General features: G+C 44.1%; 1 protein-coding gene across 1 annotated transcript in view; it reads left to right on the top strand.

Moving 5' to 3' along the window:
- Positions 1-7,791, top strand: part of LOC149279317 (inactive rhomboid protein 1-like) — a 466,620-nt gene extending 458,829 nt beyond the window's left edge. Inside the window, exon 17 of the mRNA XM_089501319.1 lies at positions 7,372-7,791. Coding sequence (XP_089357445.1) covers positions 7,372-7,791 — 420 coding nt within the window. The remainder of the gene's footprint in view (positions 1-7,371) is intronic.
- The last annotated feature ends 9,992 nt before the right edge of the window (positions 7,792-17,783 follow it).

Below are 17,783 nucleotides of genomic sequence, written 5' to 3'. Positions count from 1 at the left end.
ATGTGAGTTTTCTCACTAGATACCATCAGATTAGCAGTATAGGCATAAACTGCAAGAAATTGTGCGGCGACCCAATCACTGGTATTTCCGTACTCTACTGATTCCCAGATGTTATATCCTGTCATATTTAACAATCTGGATAGGCAACCTACTTCTTTACGGGGAGCACCTCTAGACTCATTCCGCCTCATCCATAGGGTCCCACCCACTGGTCCTACATCCATTAATGGTATTCTCTCGGAACTAATAGGGGCACTAGTTCTACTTGTGCGGATAGTGTAGCTCCTATTAAAATTTATTCCAAAATCATCTCCTGTAAAAGGTATTCCTATCCAAGGGCTCTGCTGAGTATGCGGAATATATCCACAAACCCAACAAGGCTCCGAAACATTAGAAGCATTATACACCTTTCTCAACATTTCTACAAAGGTATTATCTTTTTCCCAAGGAGAAGCGTGCAGATCACGTTTAATTTGTGAATGTATCTTATTCTCTGCTATATTTTTAGTAGGTTCTGATCTGAACACCTGAAAAGGACTACAAAGAAAAAAGAAACAAATAACAAATACACTTAGTATAAAACAGGTAACCATAATATATTTAAACATTTTTGCACCTCCTGATGACCTCATTCTTCGTATCTTCACGAGGGGCTCTTGCCAATCTCGTTTTATGTTGGTTAACCAGCTGGGATTATTGTGCCCGATGGAATGGTTAATTTAGGAGCGTGGATTGGGTTTTGGCACCAATTTTAGATGAGTGCAATGAATCCACAGTGTAATTTCAGATACCTTTACAGCTGTTTTAGTGATCAGTAGTACTTGGTATGGACCTGGGCTGAAGAGTCTTTTTCCGTTGGAAATGCTTTACCAGCACGTAATCACCTGGTTGGATGTGATGAATTGGTTTTTCGTCCTCGGTGTTCGTGCGCACAGCAGCAACCTGGGATTTAAATTGCTCAAGAGATTTTATTCGTTTTTTACAATACATTTCTATTGTGTCATCAGTTAGAGCATGATCATGTCTTAGTAACTCTAGAGTATTAGCAGCTATCATGGGTCGACCCATTATGAGTTCATGAGGAGAACATTTTAATAGCTGAGTGTCGGGCATTTCTTATTGACATTAAGGCTATAGGTAATGCATCTGGCACATATCTTGCTAATCTTATTCTTTAAGGTGCCGTTAGCGCGTTCTACTTTTCCTGCGCTTTGTGGATGGTAGGGACAATGTAAATGGTACACAATTCCTAGCCTATGTGCTATCTCTTGCACTATTTCAGCAGTAAAATGATCAGAGTATATATGCTGAGGAATTCCATACCTAGGAATGAACTCTTGTAGCAACTTTTTAGCAACTGTTAGAGCGTCCGCATGTTGGCAAGGATAGGCTTCTATCCAGCGGGAATATGTACACACCACCACTAGTACATATTGATAATGTAGAGATTTAGGCATTTCAATAAAATTAATTTGCAAATTTTGGAAGTGTCCTCAAGGACAGGGAGTCTTTCCACCTGGGCTGAACAGTGAGGTGGGGAGCATTAGCTTCCACTTCTCCTTCTGATGTAACTACAGCATACCCAGTACAACGCCTGCCGTCAATATCCATAAATGAGGAACCATCTACAAAGTATTCGATATCAGGGTTAGTCAAAGGTCGCTCATACAATCAGTCGCAAGTAGTTTGTAATTGTTCTATCAAAATCACACAATCATGAGGAGTTCCCTCCTCCTGGTTCTGGCAAAAGAGTGGCAGGATTTAACACTGTGCACCGGTGGACGGTGGCATTGGGTGTACCCTGCAAAACAATCTCGTATTTAGTCAGCCTACTATTAGTAAACTGTGTCGATCGACGGGTTAACAATGCACTCACTGCATGAGGAACCATCACTTTCAGTTCCTGTCCCTGAACTATGGCCTGTGCTGATTCCAGTAAGGCAGCAGCCGCTGCCACAGCCCGCAAACAAGGGGTTAATCCAGCTGCCACAGAATCAAGTGGAGTGCTATAGTAGGCAAAGGGTCTCTGTCCCTCTCCGTGGCTCTGGGTTAGTATTCCAGAGGCATTACCCTGTATTTCATGACAAAACAAAGTAAATGGCATATCATAGTTAGGGAGCCCAAGAGCAGGGGCACTCCACAAAGCCTCTTTTAACTGAAAGGGTAAATCAATTCAGCATCATCAGTATTAGGTTCAATAGAGCAAGCATCAGCAAATTGTTACTAGCAGATCTACAATTTCTATCCAAATGCCCTGGCTTGTTACAATTAAAACAAATAACATTCTTTCTAGTTTCCTTTCTAGAGGAAGATTGTCCGTTATCTCCCACTACATCAGACGGAGAGTTCTGTGAATAGAACTGTCTCTGACTTTCCATCAACATTCTCTGTTCTTTCTCTCTAACTTTCTCTTGACGTTCCTTATTCACTTCCTTTTGTTTTTCAAAATGTTTAGCAGCTGCTATCATTTCAGAAAGCGGCTTCTCTTCCCATCCTAAAACATTATTAGTGACACCCTTATGGAAGTCTGGTAACAACCCTTTTACAAAACAAGATACAATCAACTGTCTTGCATTAACCTCTGGATCTGTCACACCACTGTGTCCTATTACAACTTTCGCTACTCTGTCAGCGAATTCACTTACTGATTCATTCTTTCCTTGCATTGTAGAGTTAATCTTTCCCCAGTCAGGTCGTTGTGGCCATGCAGTCCCACAAGCTTGTATTATACGATCTATTGTCTGTTGTCTCTCAGTACTCAATCTCTCAATAAACGGTTCATTTGCCCAAGGTGTTACACCAGGAATTCTATTATAAGCGTCAATGAACTGTTTTCTCTCTGCGTCAGTCATGACCAAATCAAACAATTGCATAAAATCCTTTTTCACTGGATCATAAGCAGTAGACACACTACGTAATTCTTTACAAAACTGACCAACAATTTCAGGTCTGGGGAATCGATCTTTCAACAGCAATAATTCCCCTGGTGTCCATGGATGATGGACCGATAGAGGTACACCTCTCTCATCTCTAGCCCCCCCAGTCTCTCTCATGGGCATAGCATGCACAAATGTTTTTTCCTCAGCATCAGAATCTGAATGAGGATCTAAAAGGGGCTTTCTGGATCTAGTTCTACATGATGGTCCTGTGGGATGAATATTGGACCTTGATATTTTAGGAGGATCAGATTGCCTTTCTTGGTCTAGGGGTGAAATAGGAGCTGGTGTTACAAACGGGACAAGCTCCAAAGAAAGTGGCAACTCTGCTTCTGGACCTGCAGGGTGTTGATTAGAACCAGGCATATTAGGGTCTGCTGGTTGAGGTCCATTATATGGGGGTGGGTCAAATAATTCTTGAGTCCATAGATCAGATGGATCTAAGGATGGATATAGCGAATTACGGACCTTAGGTGGTCCTGGGGTTACAGACACCTCCTGTGCTTTCTTAGAAGTCTCAACAGGTTGAGGTGTTTGAGCACCCTTTTGATTCTTAAAGTTACCTGCCGGGCGGCAAGGATATTGGGAATTGGCAGAACAGGTGGGGTCTAGTAACTTCTGCTGTTTCTGTATTTTAACGTTGTCCCACCCTTCTTGATACCATTTCAAGAAAATCATTCTTTCATTCCTTTTCACATCACACATATTCAAACATTCTTTCAAATTATCTAGTATTTCTACATTCAAACTACCGCCAGCTGGCCAAACATAACGGCTTTCATTATCCTCTTCAGATATTTGCTTCCAATGAGACATATATTTTCCTGCCTCCTTTCCATGTTTTCTTATCATATATTCTAAGGGCGTCCCCTTAGGCACATTTTTTGACAACAAACTCCCCATCTCCTCCGCTACAATAATCCGTGACTATGTACTTCAAAATATTTACACTAGTTCTCACCACTAGGTACTTTACCATAGCCCGTGATTATGTACTCAAATAGCTACACTAGTCTCTCACAACTAGGTACTTTACAATGGTCCCTGACCATGTAGTAAACAATAGTTACACTAGTCTCTCACAACTAGGTACTTTACAATGGTCCCTGACCATGTAGTAAACAATAATTACACTAGTCTCTCACAACTAGGTACTTTACAATGGTCCCTGACCATGTAGTAAACAATAATTACACTAGTCTCTCACAACTAGGTACTTTACAATGGTCCCTGACCATGTAGTAAACAATAGTTACAATTAAACAATTCAAGATCTTATAGGTCTTACTCAACTCTGGATCCCGTCACCCGGATGGAATACCGAGGACGACTATAGGCATTTCAAAAGGTGCCTTACCTCTTTTTGATGGCCAAGAATTAGGTGGATCAAGGTTTAGTCCGCTCCTTCGGTTACCGCTTCCGAGACTGTTGGGATCCCGGACGAGCCCCCAAGTGTGAATGTCGGCAAGAAATCTGACGACACCAGTTCAATGAGTGGAGTAAGCAAGAGCTTCTTTATTCAAGTGCGCACAGGGGAGAGTCCAGTTCGCAGACTTCTCTCTCCCTCCTTAATTTTCTAACAATATATAGGCAAAGAAGCGCAAACAGTTTATTAGCATATTGTCTATATCATTGTGCTGACATCCAGAATCAGCAAAATTCTTCAACTTCCACACCTTGATGGAAAGGTATGTCTTTTTGTTGACTTCACAAAAATTTGCAACAGGGTTGATGTTCCTGGAGGGAGAAGCCAAATGGCAAATGATTTAGGTAAACTGGAAAAATGGTCGGAGCGGTGGCAAGTGGCATTTAATGTGGATAAATGCAAAGTAATGCATCTAGGGCATAAAAACCCAAGGATAGAGTATATACTCTATCCTTGGGTTTTTATGCCCTAGATGTCGTTGTACAGATCACTGGTGAGATGTCACTTGGAGTATTGTGTACAGTACTGGAGACTCCAGAAGGATATAGATATGTTGGAGAACGTTCAGATGAGGGCTACTAAAATGGTTCATGTATTACAGGATAAAACGTACCGGGGCAGGTTAAAGGATCTTAAATAGTTTTAAATCTTTAAATAGTTAAAGGGAATCAACAAGATAAAGGAAGTTAGTTTATTTAAAAGGAGAAATACTACCACAACAAGAGGACATAGTCATAAGCTAGAGGGGCAAATGTTTAAAGGTAACATCAGGAAATATTACTTTACGGAAAGGGTAGTGGACACATGGAATAGCCTTCAAGCAGAAGTGGTAGATGTTAATACAGTAAAGCAAGCATGGGATAGGCATAAGGCCAAGCTATATATAGGATAATGCCAGGTACTAAGGAAAGTACTCAGAGGTTGGGCAGACTGGATGGGCCTAATGGTTCTTATCTGTCGTCACTTTCTATGTTTTTCAAATTGGAATTTTGACATGTTGAATGTCCTATTTGGGATATCTTTGAAGCAGATAAGTTCAATTTACCCCATCAAATCATACATTTTTGAAAACTAGACACCCCAAGGTATTTTAAATGCTAGTATTTTAATTCTTTTCATGTACATATTTTACCATCAGCCTTTGTCAAAGTTTGCAGTATTATTTTTTGTGTGTTTTTTCTTCTTCCAGTGAGTTTCTTAGAGGAGAGGTCCCCAACCTTTTTGACACCAGGGACCGGTTTTGTGGTAGACAATTTTTCCATGGACCACACACAGACTCAGGCAGTCTGGCACACACACAGAGACTCAGGCAGTCTCACACACACACACACACACAGACTCAGGCAGTCTCACACAGAGAGAGAGACTCAGGCAGTCTCACACACACAGAGAGACTAAGGCACTCTGACACAGAGACTCAAGCAGTCTCACACACAAACAGAGACTCAGGCAGTCTCTCTCTCACACACACACACACACAGACTCAGGCAGTCACATATAAATAAGTAAAATTTACTGTAAAAAAATTACAAAACAATTTCAAGCTGTTTAGGAAATATATATATATTGTCACGGGAGCCGCCGCGGCACTTACCTCGCGTGCTCGCGGCAGCTCCCTCCGTCCTGCCGCTGGCGCCGTGCGGTCACGTCGGGGTCGCGGCTCCGCTCCCGCCGCGACCCGATGTCGGCTGGGCGTCACGCGCGCCGCCGCGGCGCGCACGCCAGGGGCTCCCGGCGGCGCGCCCGTCAATGCCGCCGACGCCGTACGGTCGCGGCGAGGTCGCGGCTTCACCGCCGCCGCAACCGGACGCCGGCAGGGAAGTCCTGCCTCCACGGCCTCACTCGGGCTTGCGCCTGCTCGCCAGGGACGAGCAGGCGCGTCACCACCTTCCCCCACCGGGATCGCGGATCGGACCACTGCCGCGATGACGTCACGCGGCGCACGTCACGCACGGCACGCCGCGGCCTCATTGTGAGTGGACGGTTTCCTATTTTAAGGCCATTTGTTTTATCTGCTTTACCCGTTCAAAGTTTATTGCTTTTTGGGGTGTGCTGTTCTTTATGATATTACCTTGCCTTGTGTACCGACCCTTGCCTGCTCTTTGACTACGATTCTGATCTGCCTGCCTCGACCTCGGACCTGTTATACCGTTTTGCCTCTTATCTGCCTGCCTCGACCTCGGACCTGTTATACCGTGTTGCCTCTTATCTGCCTTCCTCGACCTCGGATACGTTTTTGACCTCGCTGTTTGCCGTTGCACTTTTGACCGGACTACGCTACGTCCATATATCTGCATAGTTGGATCCTCCCCTGCTACCTGACCCCGTGACATATATATATATATATGAAAAGCAGTTAATCAAAGTGTTCAATATAAGTCTGGAAAAAGGATGCTGGTGCTTTTTAGATAATTGATTGAGATTTTTTTATGTGTTTACTAAACACATTATGATTAGAAAGCTGGGTTCCATTGACTTGCATGGTTGAATGCAGTACCTGGAGACCCTCTAGCTAACTTTTTCAACTTCTTTATTTTGTTCACAGGACGCGTCGTCATCTTGCTGTCACAGTGCGTCCTGGGGTGAGTGTTCGGTGTCACTGAATGCCTCGTGATCGAGGCATTTCAGCGACACCATTGACGTTTAGGAGGCCATCGTTGATCAGTGTATGGCGGATGTTGACACCCCGGGGAGGGGCCAGACATGGTCCCTGATGCCGATCTCGGTGTTGCCGAATGCCTTGACATTGAGGAATTACAACAACACTGTTTAAGCGAAGAAAGTGATTGTAGATCACTTTCTAAGCTTGTTTTAATTAAATGACTTGTCAGGAACGTGATTGGTCGTTAAGTGACCGTTTTTGCGTGACGTGCCTGACCCGTCAATGGACATTAAGGGGTTAATATGCATATCCTAGAAGATATTGGGAGTTATGAAAAATTAAAATGATTGAATGGGTTATTATGCGCATTACAGTATAGCCTGTTGATTTTTGTTTTGTTTTTCTAGGTTGGACCAGCCGGATCCCAGTTTGGAATCTTGGCATGTCTTTTTGTGGAACTTTTCCAAAGTTGGCAAATACTTGCAAGACCCTGGAAGGCTTTCTTTAAACTTCTTGCAGTTGTCATTTTCCTCTTCACTTTTGGACTCCTCCCTTGGATTGACAATTTTGCTCATTTTTCTGGCTTTGTTAGTGGATTCTTTTTATCATTTGCATTTCTACCATACATTAGTTTTGGCAAGTTTGACATGTACCGAAAAAGATGTCAGATTATTATTTTCCTTATAATATTTGTTGGGCTTTTATCAGGTCTAGTGGTTTTATTTTATTTTTACCCTATCAGGTGTGAATTCTGTGAATACCTGACTTGTATTCCATTTACAGATAAATTCTGTGAGAAATATGATCTTGATGCACAACTTCATTGACATTTGTTTTTTTAACTGCTAATGTATCAGAAATGTAGTAGCATATTTTCAGAATAACTTCATACCACAATACCAACCACAAATATTTGGCAAATTATTGCTCAGATATAAACAGGCACAATGATCAGCAATGTATTTGTTGGGGGGGGGGGGAAAGTTTAAAAAAAATGCATAGTGTAAAATTATATATAAAATTATACACATATATATTTTATAGTGTATGACTTCATTAATACCGAATATAATATGTATTTTATGTTCACTTTTTTAGCAATTGTGTTTGTTTTTTTTGACTAGCTTAATTTCTTCTGTTTTTAACTATGTTCACTGCAGAAATTAACTAATTGTTGCATATATCTCTCCTCTGTCAAACCTATACCGCCAATTGATGTGGAGAATGATCAGTTTTGCGTTGTGTATTAATGATAAATGTTATACACTTGTTACCTCCTCCAAGAACTAACATATAACCTTATCCCCTTTTCCAGATAATATATATGCCTAGTCCTACTAAGGTTTTCTACCTGATATTACAATGAAACCGCCATCCCAAGATTCTTACCAGAGAGAGAGAGAGCTTTAATTAGAATCTGCCCAGATTAATATTACAAAAACAACATCACAGTTACGGTGATATATGCATGTCTTTAGCTCGAGCACATGTAATACAGGATGACACGTAAGAGTAGACGTCCTGTTCCACATTGGGCCACCAGAAGGAGCGTTTAATTAGCTCTTTAGTAAACCGTATACCTCCATGTCCTGCAGCTGGAGAATCGCGATGAAGTCATAAGACCTGAAGGTGGGCCTCGGGTGGAACGTATATCCTCTGGTGATGGTAATATAGTCCTTGGTGAAGAGAGAGAGTCGGTTGTATAGGAACATTGGAGGTGGAGGAATATTTGCGTAACGTGTGCCAAATGGATTCTGATCGTCCGGGTCCTTTGTGTGTCTGGAGGCCCCGCAGGTCGGTCCTCTGCTGATCTGGCAGGCGCACGAAGCCCCGCCCCCTTTTTCTCCATCGCCGGGGGGCTGTCAGCTGTACGCACTCCCGATTACGTCATCAGCCCGGGAACATTTAAACTCAACCATCGCTACTGCTCATTGCTTGATGTATTTTCTTAGCAGTTCCTGTTTCGTGAGTTCCTATTTCCTGATTATTACCTTGGCTTGTTTAAACAGACTTTGATACTTTTTTGGAGACCCTGACCTCGGCTTGTTTCATGGATTTTGGGCACGATTGCCTAAACGGTGCTGTCTAGATATTCGACTGCATTCTAGGTCTGTCTGCCTTTTCCTGCATACTGAACTCCTCTTATATTCATCCTCACACAAGGACAGAAAGCGCTTGCAGCATGTATGTTAAATGATGAGCTAAAGGTCATGTCTACAAATATTCGCAGTTTAGGGAATAAGATCCATGAGCTTGTAACAGTAGTGGCAACTGAGAATGCTGATTTAGTGGCTGTTACTGAGACATGGTATAATGAGAAAATTTCTCATGCTAAATGTTCAGTTAATCATGTAAGTATAGTATCAAAAGAAAGCCCTCTGTCTCCTTTAAAAAAAACAACAATATAGAGTGGGGTAAAAAAGTATTTAGTCAGCCACCAATTGTGCAAGTTATCCCACTTACAAAGATGAAAGAGGCCTGTAATTTTCACCATAGGTACACTTCAACTATGAGGGACAACAAAGTCCATAAATCACATTGTCTGATTTTTAAAGAATTTATTTGCAAATTATGGTGGAAAATAAGTATTTGGTCAATAACAAAAGTTCATATCAATACTTTGTTATATACCCTTTGTTGGCAATGACAGAGGTCAAACGTTTTCTGTATCTTCACAAGGTTTTCACACACTGTTGCTGGTATTTTGGACCATTCCTCCATGCAGATCTCCTCTAGAGCAGTCATGTTTTGGGGCTGTCGCTGGGCAACACGGACTTTCAGCTTCCTCCAAAGGTTTTCTATGGGGTTGAGATCTAGAGACTGGATCCAGGACCTTGAAATACTTCTTACGAAGCCACTCCTTCGTTGCCTGGGCGGTGTGTTTGGGATCATTGTCATGCTGAAAGACCCAGCCACGTTTCATCTTCAACGCCCTTGCTGATGGAAGGAGGTTTTCACTCAAAATCTCACGATACATGGCCCCATTCATTCTTTCCTTTACACGGATCAGTCGTCCTGGTCCCTTTGCAGAAAAACAGCCCCAAAGCATGATGTTTCCACCCCCATGCTTCACCGTAGGTATGGTGTTCTTTGGATGCAACTCAGCATTCTTTTTCCTCCAAACACGACAAGTTGAGTTTCTACCAAAAAGTTCTACTTTGGTTTCATCTGACCATATGACATTCGCCCAGTCCTCTTCTGGATCATCCAAATGCTCTCTAGCAAACTTCAGACAGGCCCGGACATGTACTGGCTTAAGCAGGGGGACACGTCTGGCACTGCATGATTTGAGTCCCTGGCGGCGTAGTGTGTTACTGATGGTAGACTTTGTTACTTTGGTCCCAGCATTCTGCAGGTCATTCACTAGGTCCCCCCGTACGGTTCTGGGATTTTTGCTCACCGTTCTTGTGATCATTTTGACACCACGGGGTGAGATCTTGGGTGGAGCCCCAGATCAAGGGAGATTATCAGTGGTCCTGTATGTCTTCCATTTTCGAATAATTGCTCCCACAGTTGATTTCTTCACACCAGGCTGCTTGCCTATTGCAGATTCAGTCTTCCCAGCCTGGTGCAGATCTACAATTTTGTTTCTGGTGTCCTTCGACAGCTCTTTGGTCTTGGCCATAGTGGGGTTTGGAGTGTGACTGTTTGAGGTTGTAGACAGGTGTCTTTTATACTATTAACAAGTTCAAACAGGTACCATTAATACAGGTAACGAGTGGAGGACAGAGCAGACTCTTAAAGAAGATGTTACAGGTCTGTGAGAGCCAGATATCCTGCTTGTTTGTAGGTGACCAAATACTTATTTTACAGAGGAATTTACCAATGAATTCATTAGAAATCCTACAATGTGATTTCCTGTATTCTTTCCTCCCATTCTGTCTCTCATAGTTGAAGTGTACCTATGGTGACAATTACAGGTCTCTCTCATCTTTTTAAGTGGGAGAACTTGCACAATTGGTGGCTGACTAAACACTTTTTTGCCCCACTGTATTTTTGAAAACTAAACACCCCATAGTATTTCACATGCTATTATTTTAACTATTTCCATACGCTAATTCTATCACCAGCCTTAGTCAAACTTTACGGTAGTAATTTTGGAGGGGTGGGGGTTCACATACATTGTACTTCAGGTATGAATTTACCCCTTCTGGTATATGCCACTGTCAAACAACAAAGTGTGTTCAGCAACATCTCCTGAGCACAGTGATACCCCACATGCATGGATTTGTTGGGTTGTATGGGGACTAAAAGGCCACATTTAAGAAGTGCATTTTTCTAATTGGAATTTTGACATGTTGAAAATTCTGCCCACATATCCTATTTGGGATATCAATTAACCCGGCCAATTCAATTGAAACCATCAAATCATATATTTTTTAAAAATATACACCCCTGGGAATTCATGCGCATATTTTACCATCAGCCTTTGTTATAGTTTGCCGTAGTATTTTCTTGTGTGTTTTTTTCCACACGTATTTTACTTCAGGTATGAATTTACTGCTCCTGGTATTTATGCCTGTTAAACAACACCTTACTATGTGTTCAGTAACATCTCCTGAGTACAATGATACCCCCATGTTTGTTGGGTTATTTGGGAGGTAAAAGGCCACTGTTGCATCCGTATCACTAGAGGTACTCACCGCAGGAGTTATTCTGCCCAAAAAACTGCTGTATAGGGAGAAGCCCCAACAGCGGTAATCCAGGACTTAGATGATCCCAATAGTGAGACACTCTCCGTGAACACAGGTAGCAGGTAAGTACTGAGTATGAAAACAGGTACAGGAGCTGGTAGTCATACAAGCCGGGTAGATACACAGGAGCAGGTTATCAGACAAGCCGGGTCGGTACACAGGAGCAGGTTAGCAGACAGGCCGGGTCAGTACACAGGAGCAGGTTAGCAGATAAGCCGGGTCGGTACACAGGAGCAGGTAGTCAGGTAAGCCGGGTCGGTACACAAGTAGCACAGGCAAAAGTACAGAATCACTAGGCAAAAGGGAGGTTAGGCAGGCAAGGGTCCAAAACAGAAATAAGCATGGTTAGCAGACCACAACAGGGTGCCTGAAAAAGCTCAGCAGGGATTTTTAAATTTGGCGCCAGAGAGAAAACCCCGCCTCCAAGCTGAGCCAAGACCATGCCTCCAGACGTCCATCACACAGCCAGAAGAATCGCTGCGCCCCCCGTGGATGGACCAGAGGCAGGACGTCAGGTAAGGGAACTGTTCCGTGTCCTTCCTTCTCCCGTGTCGGCGGTCGGTCTGCCCCGCTGCCGGCACGGAGAGAACATGACGGTTTCTCGGGTGACCATGCACCGCGAGCAGACCCCATTTTTTGGAATTTGGACATCTGGTCTGTGCCAATGGGACATCTTTGAAGCTAGCCAACTCAATTTATCCCATCAAATCATACATTTTTTAAACTAGTCACCCCAATATTTTAACTCTTTCCATGCGACAATTTTTGTGAAGATATAGTGCTAATTTTAGAACTTATTCAGAAAAAAACTTTTTATATACAGTGTATATATATATATATATATATATTTGGATTTTTTTTTATTGAACATGAAATTTTTATTGAGATTTACACGTTGATGGACACATCACAATGCGAGATGGTAAATGCACAAAGAAAAAAAAAACAATCGGAGAGTTCACAATACATAATGACCAAAACTCGCCTAGTACAGGCAGAAAAGGAGTGACATGCATATAAAAGTAGCAACTGGACTGCCAGTAAAATCTCAAGATTTTCAAAATTTTCTAAATGTGATGAACCAATGAAAACACACAATCCAAGAAGAGGATAGGAGAAGAAGAGAAGGAAAGGAAGAAGAGAGAAGAAAGAGAAAAAAAAAAAAAAAGGGAAGAAGGGAGGGGGGGGATATAAGGACACAGCCATCACGAGTCAGTGATTGCCTTTGTGTGCCAGGGAGTATGCATATTCCCCAGAAGAAGGCCACCTGCACAGGAGGGAACGTGCGCGTATAATAGTCATCCCAAGCCTCCCAGGTGGAGTGAAAAAGATGCAACGTGTTAGAGGCAGCAATTGAGTAATGAGACGGAAGACATGCTTCCAAAATGAACGAAGGGCAGGGCACGCCCACCAGACATGTAACGCCCACCTCACCGCACAGCCTCCAACAGAGCGGGGATGAAGAAGGATACATTTTAGCCAGAGTAGCAGGTACATAGTACCAGCGAAACAAAACTTTGCGATTGGTTTCGAAATGAGTGGCATTCCGGGACACACCCTGGAAGTTCGCAAGGGCATCATACCACAACCTGACGTCATAGGTGCGACCAAGCTCTTTCTCCCATTGTAACCCATGACCCAGCAGAGCTGCATAACAAAAGGAGATAGCCTTCGGGACGTTAGGCGCCTTTCGGCAAAGCGTGAGAATCGGTGAGGTGGAAGCGGAAAGGGCAGAGCGATCCAGGCGCGTACGGAGAACATCGTGGACCTGTAAATATTTGAAGAAGTCCTGTCGAGGCAACGAATAGAGAGACTGTAATGACTGAAAAGGTAACACCCTTACGTATCCAGTCCTCCAAAGAGACATGCGGCAGCAGGGGTTTCAGGGACGACAAAGGGGCCAAGCTATGGAGCCAAGAAGGAAAGCCCAACGCAGTACGGTTCGCATCCCACACATGCAGAGACAATAAGGTTGTGTCTAGAAGGTCCAGCAATGGAGGCCTGAGGTCCCTGGGAAGCCATAGGATGTCACGTAACAGGAATGGAGGGGCATATAAAGATTCTTGATCAACCCATGCCACCTGATGGCGGGGGGAAAAGAGCAGGAGGGACTGAGCGAGAGTGGTGGCCAAGTAATATTTCTTAATGTCAGGGACTCCAAGCCCCCCTAACAGATTAGCCAGATAAACTTGGACAGTCGTGATTGCATTCGCCGAAAAAAAGCCACAGGTATGGTGACCGGGATCGTGCGGAAGAGAAACAGCAGCTTCGTTAGCGAATTCATTTTAAAGGAGACTATACGACCGAACCAGGAAATTTCCAGTTTGGACCATCTGTTGAGGTCATCGCTGATCCGATTCCACAGGGGTAGGAAGTTGACGCGGAACAAAGCATCAGGAGATTTGGTAAGTTGAATCCCCAGGTACGTAATGTAGTCGGATCTCCAGGAGTAGTTAAAGGACCGGGACAGGTCCGCAATCAGAGACTCCCGATAACCAATGCTCAGAGCCTGTGTTTTAGACCAGTTGACCTTATAGTAGGAGAGACGTCCAAATGCTTCCAAAAGACGAGACAGGTTTGGCAACGTGATCAAAGGCTCCGTGAGAGTCAGGAGGACATCATCCGCGTATAAACACAATTTCGATTCGACCGACCGCATAGTAAATCCACGGATATTAGGATCAGTCCGGATAGCAATCGCCAGCGGTTCCATAGCCAGAGCGAAAAGGAGAGGGGAGAGCGGGCACCCCTGCCTGGTTCCATTGTAAATATCGAACGGTCTGGAGAGGAACCCCGAAGTGTAAACTCTCGCTCTGGGTCGGTGGTATAGAATTTCAACAGCCGCAACAAAGGCATCCGGTAATCCAAAGGCCCGCAGAACCGACAGCAGTTAGCCCCAATGTAGACGGTCGAACGCCTTCTCGGCGTCGAGGGAGAGTAGGAGGCACAGAGAATTCGTCTTGCGAGACAGCGAGGTAATGTTGACCACCCTTCTCGTATTGTCAGACGGTTGTCGTCCCAAAATGAAGCCGAGCTGGTCGGGAGTAAAGCATTCAACCGATTAGCCAGAAGCTTAGAGTATAATTTAGTGTCCGTGTTCAGCAAAGAGATGGGCCTGTTATTTGCGGTAGATTTCCCAGGCTTAGGAATGGTAACCACATAGGCTTCGGACATTTCTTGAGGCAAGGGTCCCGCTGACATGAAAGCGGAGAAGAGAGTACAAAGCCGTGGGGCAAGTATGTGTTTGAATTTTCGGTAATATGCGTTAGACAGGCCATCCGGATCCGGAGCCTTGTTTGATTTGAGACCGGCAATAGTCCGGCTCCACTTCGTCCGTCATCGGTGGTTGAGTAAGGGCCTCCCACTGCAGTCTGGAGAGTTTCGGTATCGGTAACGAGTCGAGAAACGCTGTAATATCCGCAGGTTGTGGTTGGGGGAGATCCTTCTGCTCTCGTAGGTTATATAAAGTCCTGTAAAAGTCCGCAAATTTATCAGCAATCTCCCTGGGGTTAAATATTTTACCACCTTGAGATAGTGAGTGGAAGATTGGGCTTCCTGAAGACGAAGACGCCGCGCCAGGAGGGAATCAGCCTTGTTACCCTTGGAGTAGTAAGCTTGATGTAGCCGTCTTAATGCAAATTCAGTGCGCTGGAGTTGCAGTTTGTGTAATTCCATTCTAATCTCCTTGAGTTCCTTGTGGGTGGTAGCGGACCACGAGGCTTTATCGGAACGCTCCAGAATTCCCAGACGGGTGGTCAAATCAGTAAAGAGCTGTAGCCGCTGCTTTTTATTTCTAGCAGCAATCTTGAGGAAATGACCCCTTATGACCGCCTTGTGGGCCAACCATAATGTAGAAGTCGAGACGTCAGGGGTGTCGTTAGTGTGGAAATATTGTGTAAGGGCGTCATCTATCTCCGCGCATGTGGAAGAATGCTGAAGCAGAAACCATGAAATGTGGCCAATCTCTCCCCGAGTCGCCCCCTGCAATGCAATTTTGTCAACTAGTATCAAATCAATCCGCGAGTAACTGGAATGAACGTTGGAATAAATGAGTAGTCTCTATCCAGAGGGTGCAGGATCCTCCACGTGTCAAAAAGGGAGTGTTGGTGAAATAAATGTTGCAATTTCAGCCCGTGGTTGGTCACCAGTTTCAAATACTTAGTCGAGAGTTTAGCCGAGGAATCCAGAGAAGGATCGGCAAGGAGATTGAAGTCGCCACCCACGATCACTCTGCCCTCCTGCACCTCATGCAGTTTAGTAAATACAGTATCCAAAAAGGTCAATTGGGGCATAGAGATTGAGAATAGTATAAGAGGTCCCTTGTATGGAACCCTTCAAGATTAAATAACGGCCCTGGGGGTCACAGGTCTGGGATTGCAACTGAAAGGCAACATTTTTATGAAACAATATTGTCACACCACAAGTTTTCCCGGAAGCATGATATTCTAAAGGGTAATGTTTAGATGCTAACAGGTGATGATTGGATTTAGACAGGTGAGTCTCTTGAACCAGGACCACCGACGCCTTCAGGGGCGCAAGCTCCCGAAACAACATGTGACGTTTATGCGGAGTATTCAAACCACGCGCATTAATAGAGACCACAGTAAGAGGCATCACGGGGAAGGGCGAGACAAAAAAAAAAAAAAAGGAACCAGGGGGGAAAAGGAAAGAAAGAGAAAAGGGCATCTCGCCCTTCCCCGTGATGCCTCTTACTGTGGTCTCTATTAATGCGCGTGGTTTGAATACTCCGCACAAACGGAAAGTGTGTTGAGAGGACGCCCACGTCAGACACTATGGCAGCGAGCCGCAACAGTGACACAACACCAAACGACTGACGGGGGAAAAATGCTTTAAGAATGAACAAAACAAAGAGAGGGCAATTCCATGGAAGTGCTGCCATACCAGCAACCACAGAAACATACTTGAATCACCGACATGAAACAGAAACTGTATACAGAACAAAATCGAACGAATACAGAGCAGAGGTAACAATGGCTCAGTTAAGACCCCCATGGCATACATAGTAAAAGCCCATACGGCCACCACGGTGGAACCTGTGTATATATGTATGAAATAATAAAAAATAATTTAAAAAAAAAGTGTAGGGGGCGGCAGATGTGCTGCCCCATGAGAATTGAATGGAGAGTATGTGGAAAAAAGATAAATGAGAGTGGTGTGTCAGGCCTGAGAGTAGAGGCGGCAGATGTGCTGCCGCATGAGGATTGAATGGAGAGTGTGTGGGGAAAAAAATAAATAAAAAAAATAAATGAGAGTGGTGTGTCAGGCCTGAGTGTAGGGGCGGCAGATGTGCTGCCGCATGAGGATTGAATGGAGAGTGTGTGAAAAAAAAAAAAAAAGATATAAATGAGAGTGGTGTGTCAGGCCTGAGTGTAGGGGTGGCAGATGTGCTGCCGCATGAGGATTGAATGTAGAGTGTGTGGGAAAAAAAAGGGTTAAATGCATATGTGTGTGTAAACAGCCGCCACAGTAGCGTAGGGCAAAATGGGTGCATAGAAACCCAGGCAGGAGGAAGCACGCCTACACACCGGCACGTAACATCAAAAAATAAATAAATAAATAGATAACAATGAACAACAGAAAAAAAAAAAAATGAGAGTGGTGTGTCAGGTCGGAGTGTAGGGGCGGCAGATGTGCTGCCGCATGAGGATTGAATGGAGAGTGTGTGGGGAAAAAAAAAGTGAAATGTGTATGTGTGTGTAAACAGCCGCCACAGTAGCGTAGGGCAAAATGGGTGCATAGAGAGTCAGGCAGGAGGTAGCACGCCGTCACGCCGTCACAAAAAAAAAAAAATAACAGGTGGTGTGAGAGTGGTGTGTCAGGCCTGAGTGTAGGGGCGGCAGATGTGCTGCCGCATGAGGATTGAATGGAGAGTGTGTGGGGAAAAAAATAAATAAAAAAAATAAATGAGAGTGGTGTGTCAGGCCTGAGTGTAGGGGTGGCAGATGTGCTGCCGCATGAATGTAGAGTGTGTGGGAAAAAAAAGGTAAATAAAAAGGGTTAAATGCATATGTGTGTGTAAACAGCCGCCACAGTAGCGTAGGGCAAAATGGGTGCATAGAAACCCAGGCAGGAGGAAGCACGCCTACACACCGGCACGTAACATC

Source organism: Sceloporus occidentalis, unplaced genomic scaffold (assembly GCF_023333645.1).
Source record: "Sceloporus occidentalis isolate IW3139 unplaced genomic scaffold, rSceOcc1.0.p SCAF_171, whole genome shotgun sequence".
NCBI lineage: Eukaryota > Metazoa > Chordata > Lepidosauria > Squamata > Phrynosomatidae > Sceloporus > Sceloporus occidentalis.
Note: the sequence above shows the minus strand (reverse complement) of the source record. Positions and strands in the feature narration are given on the sequence as shown.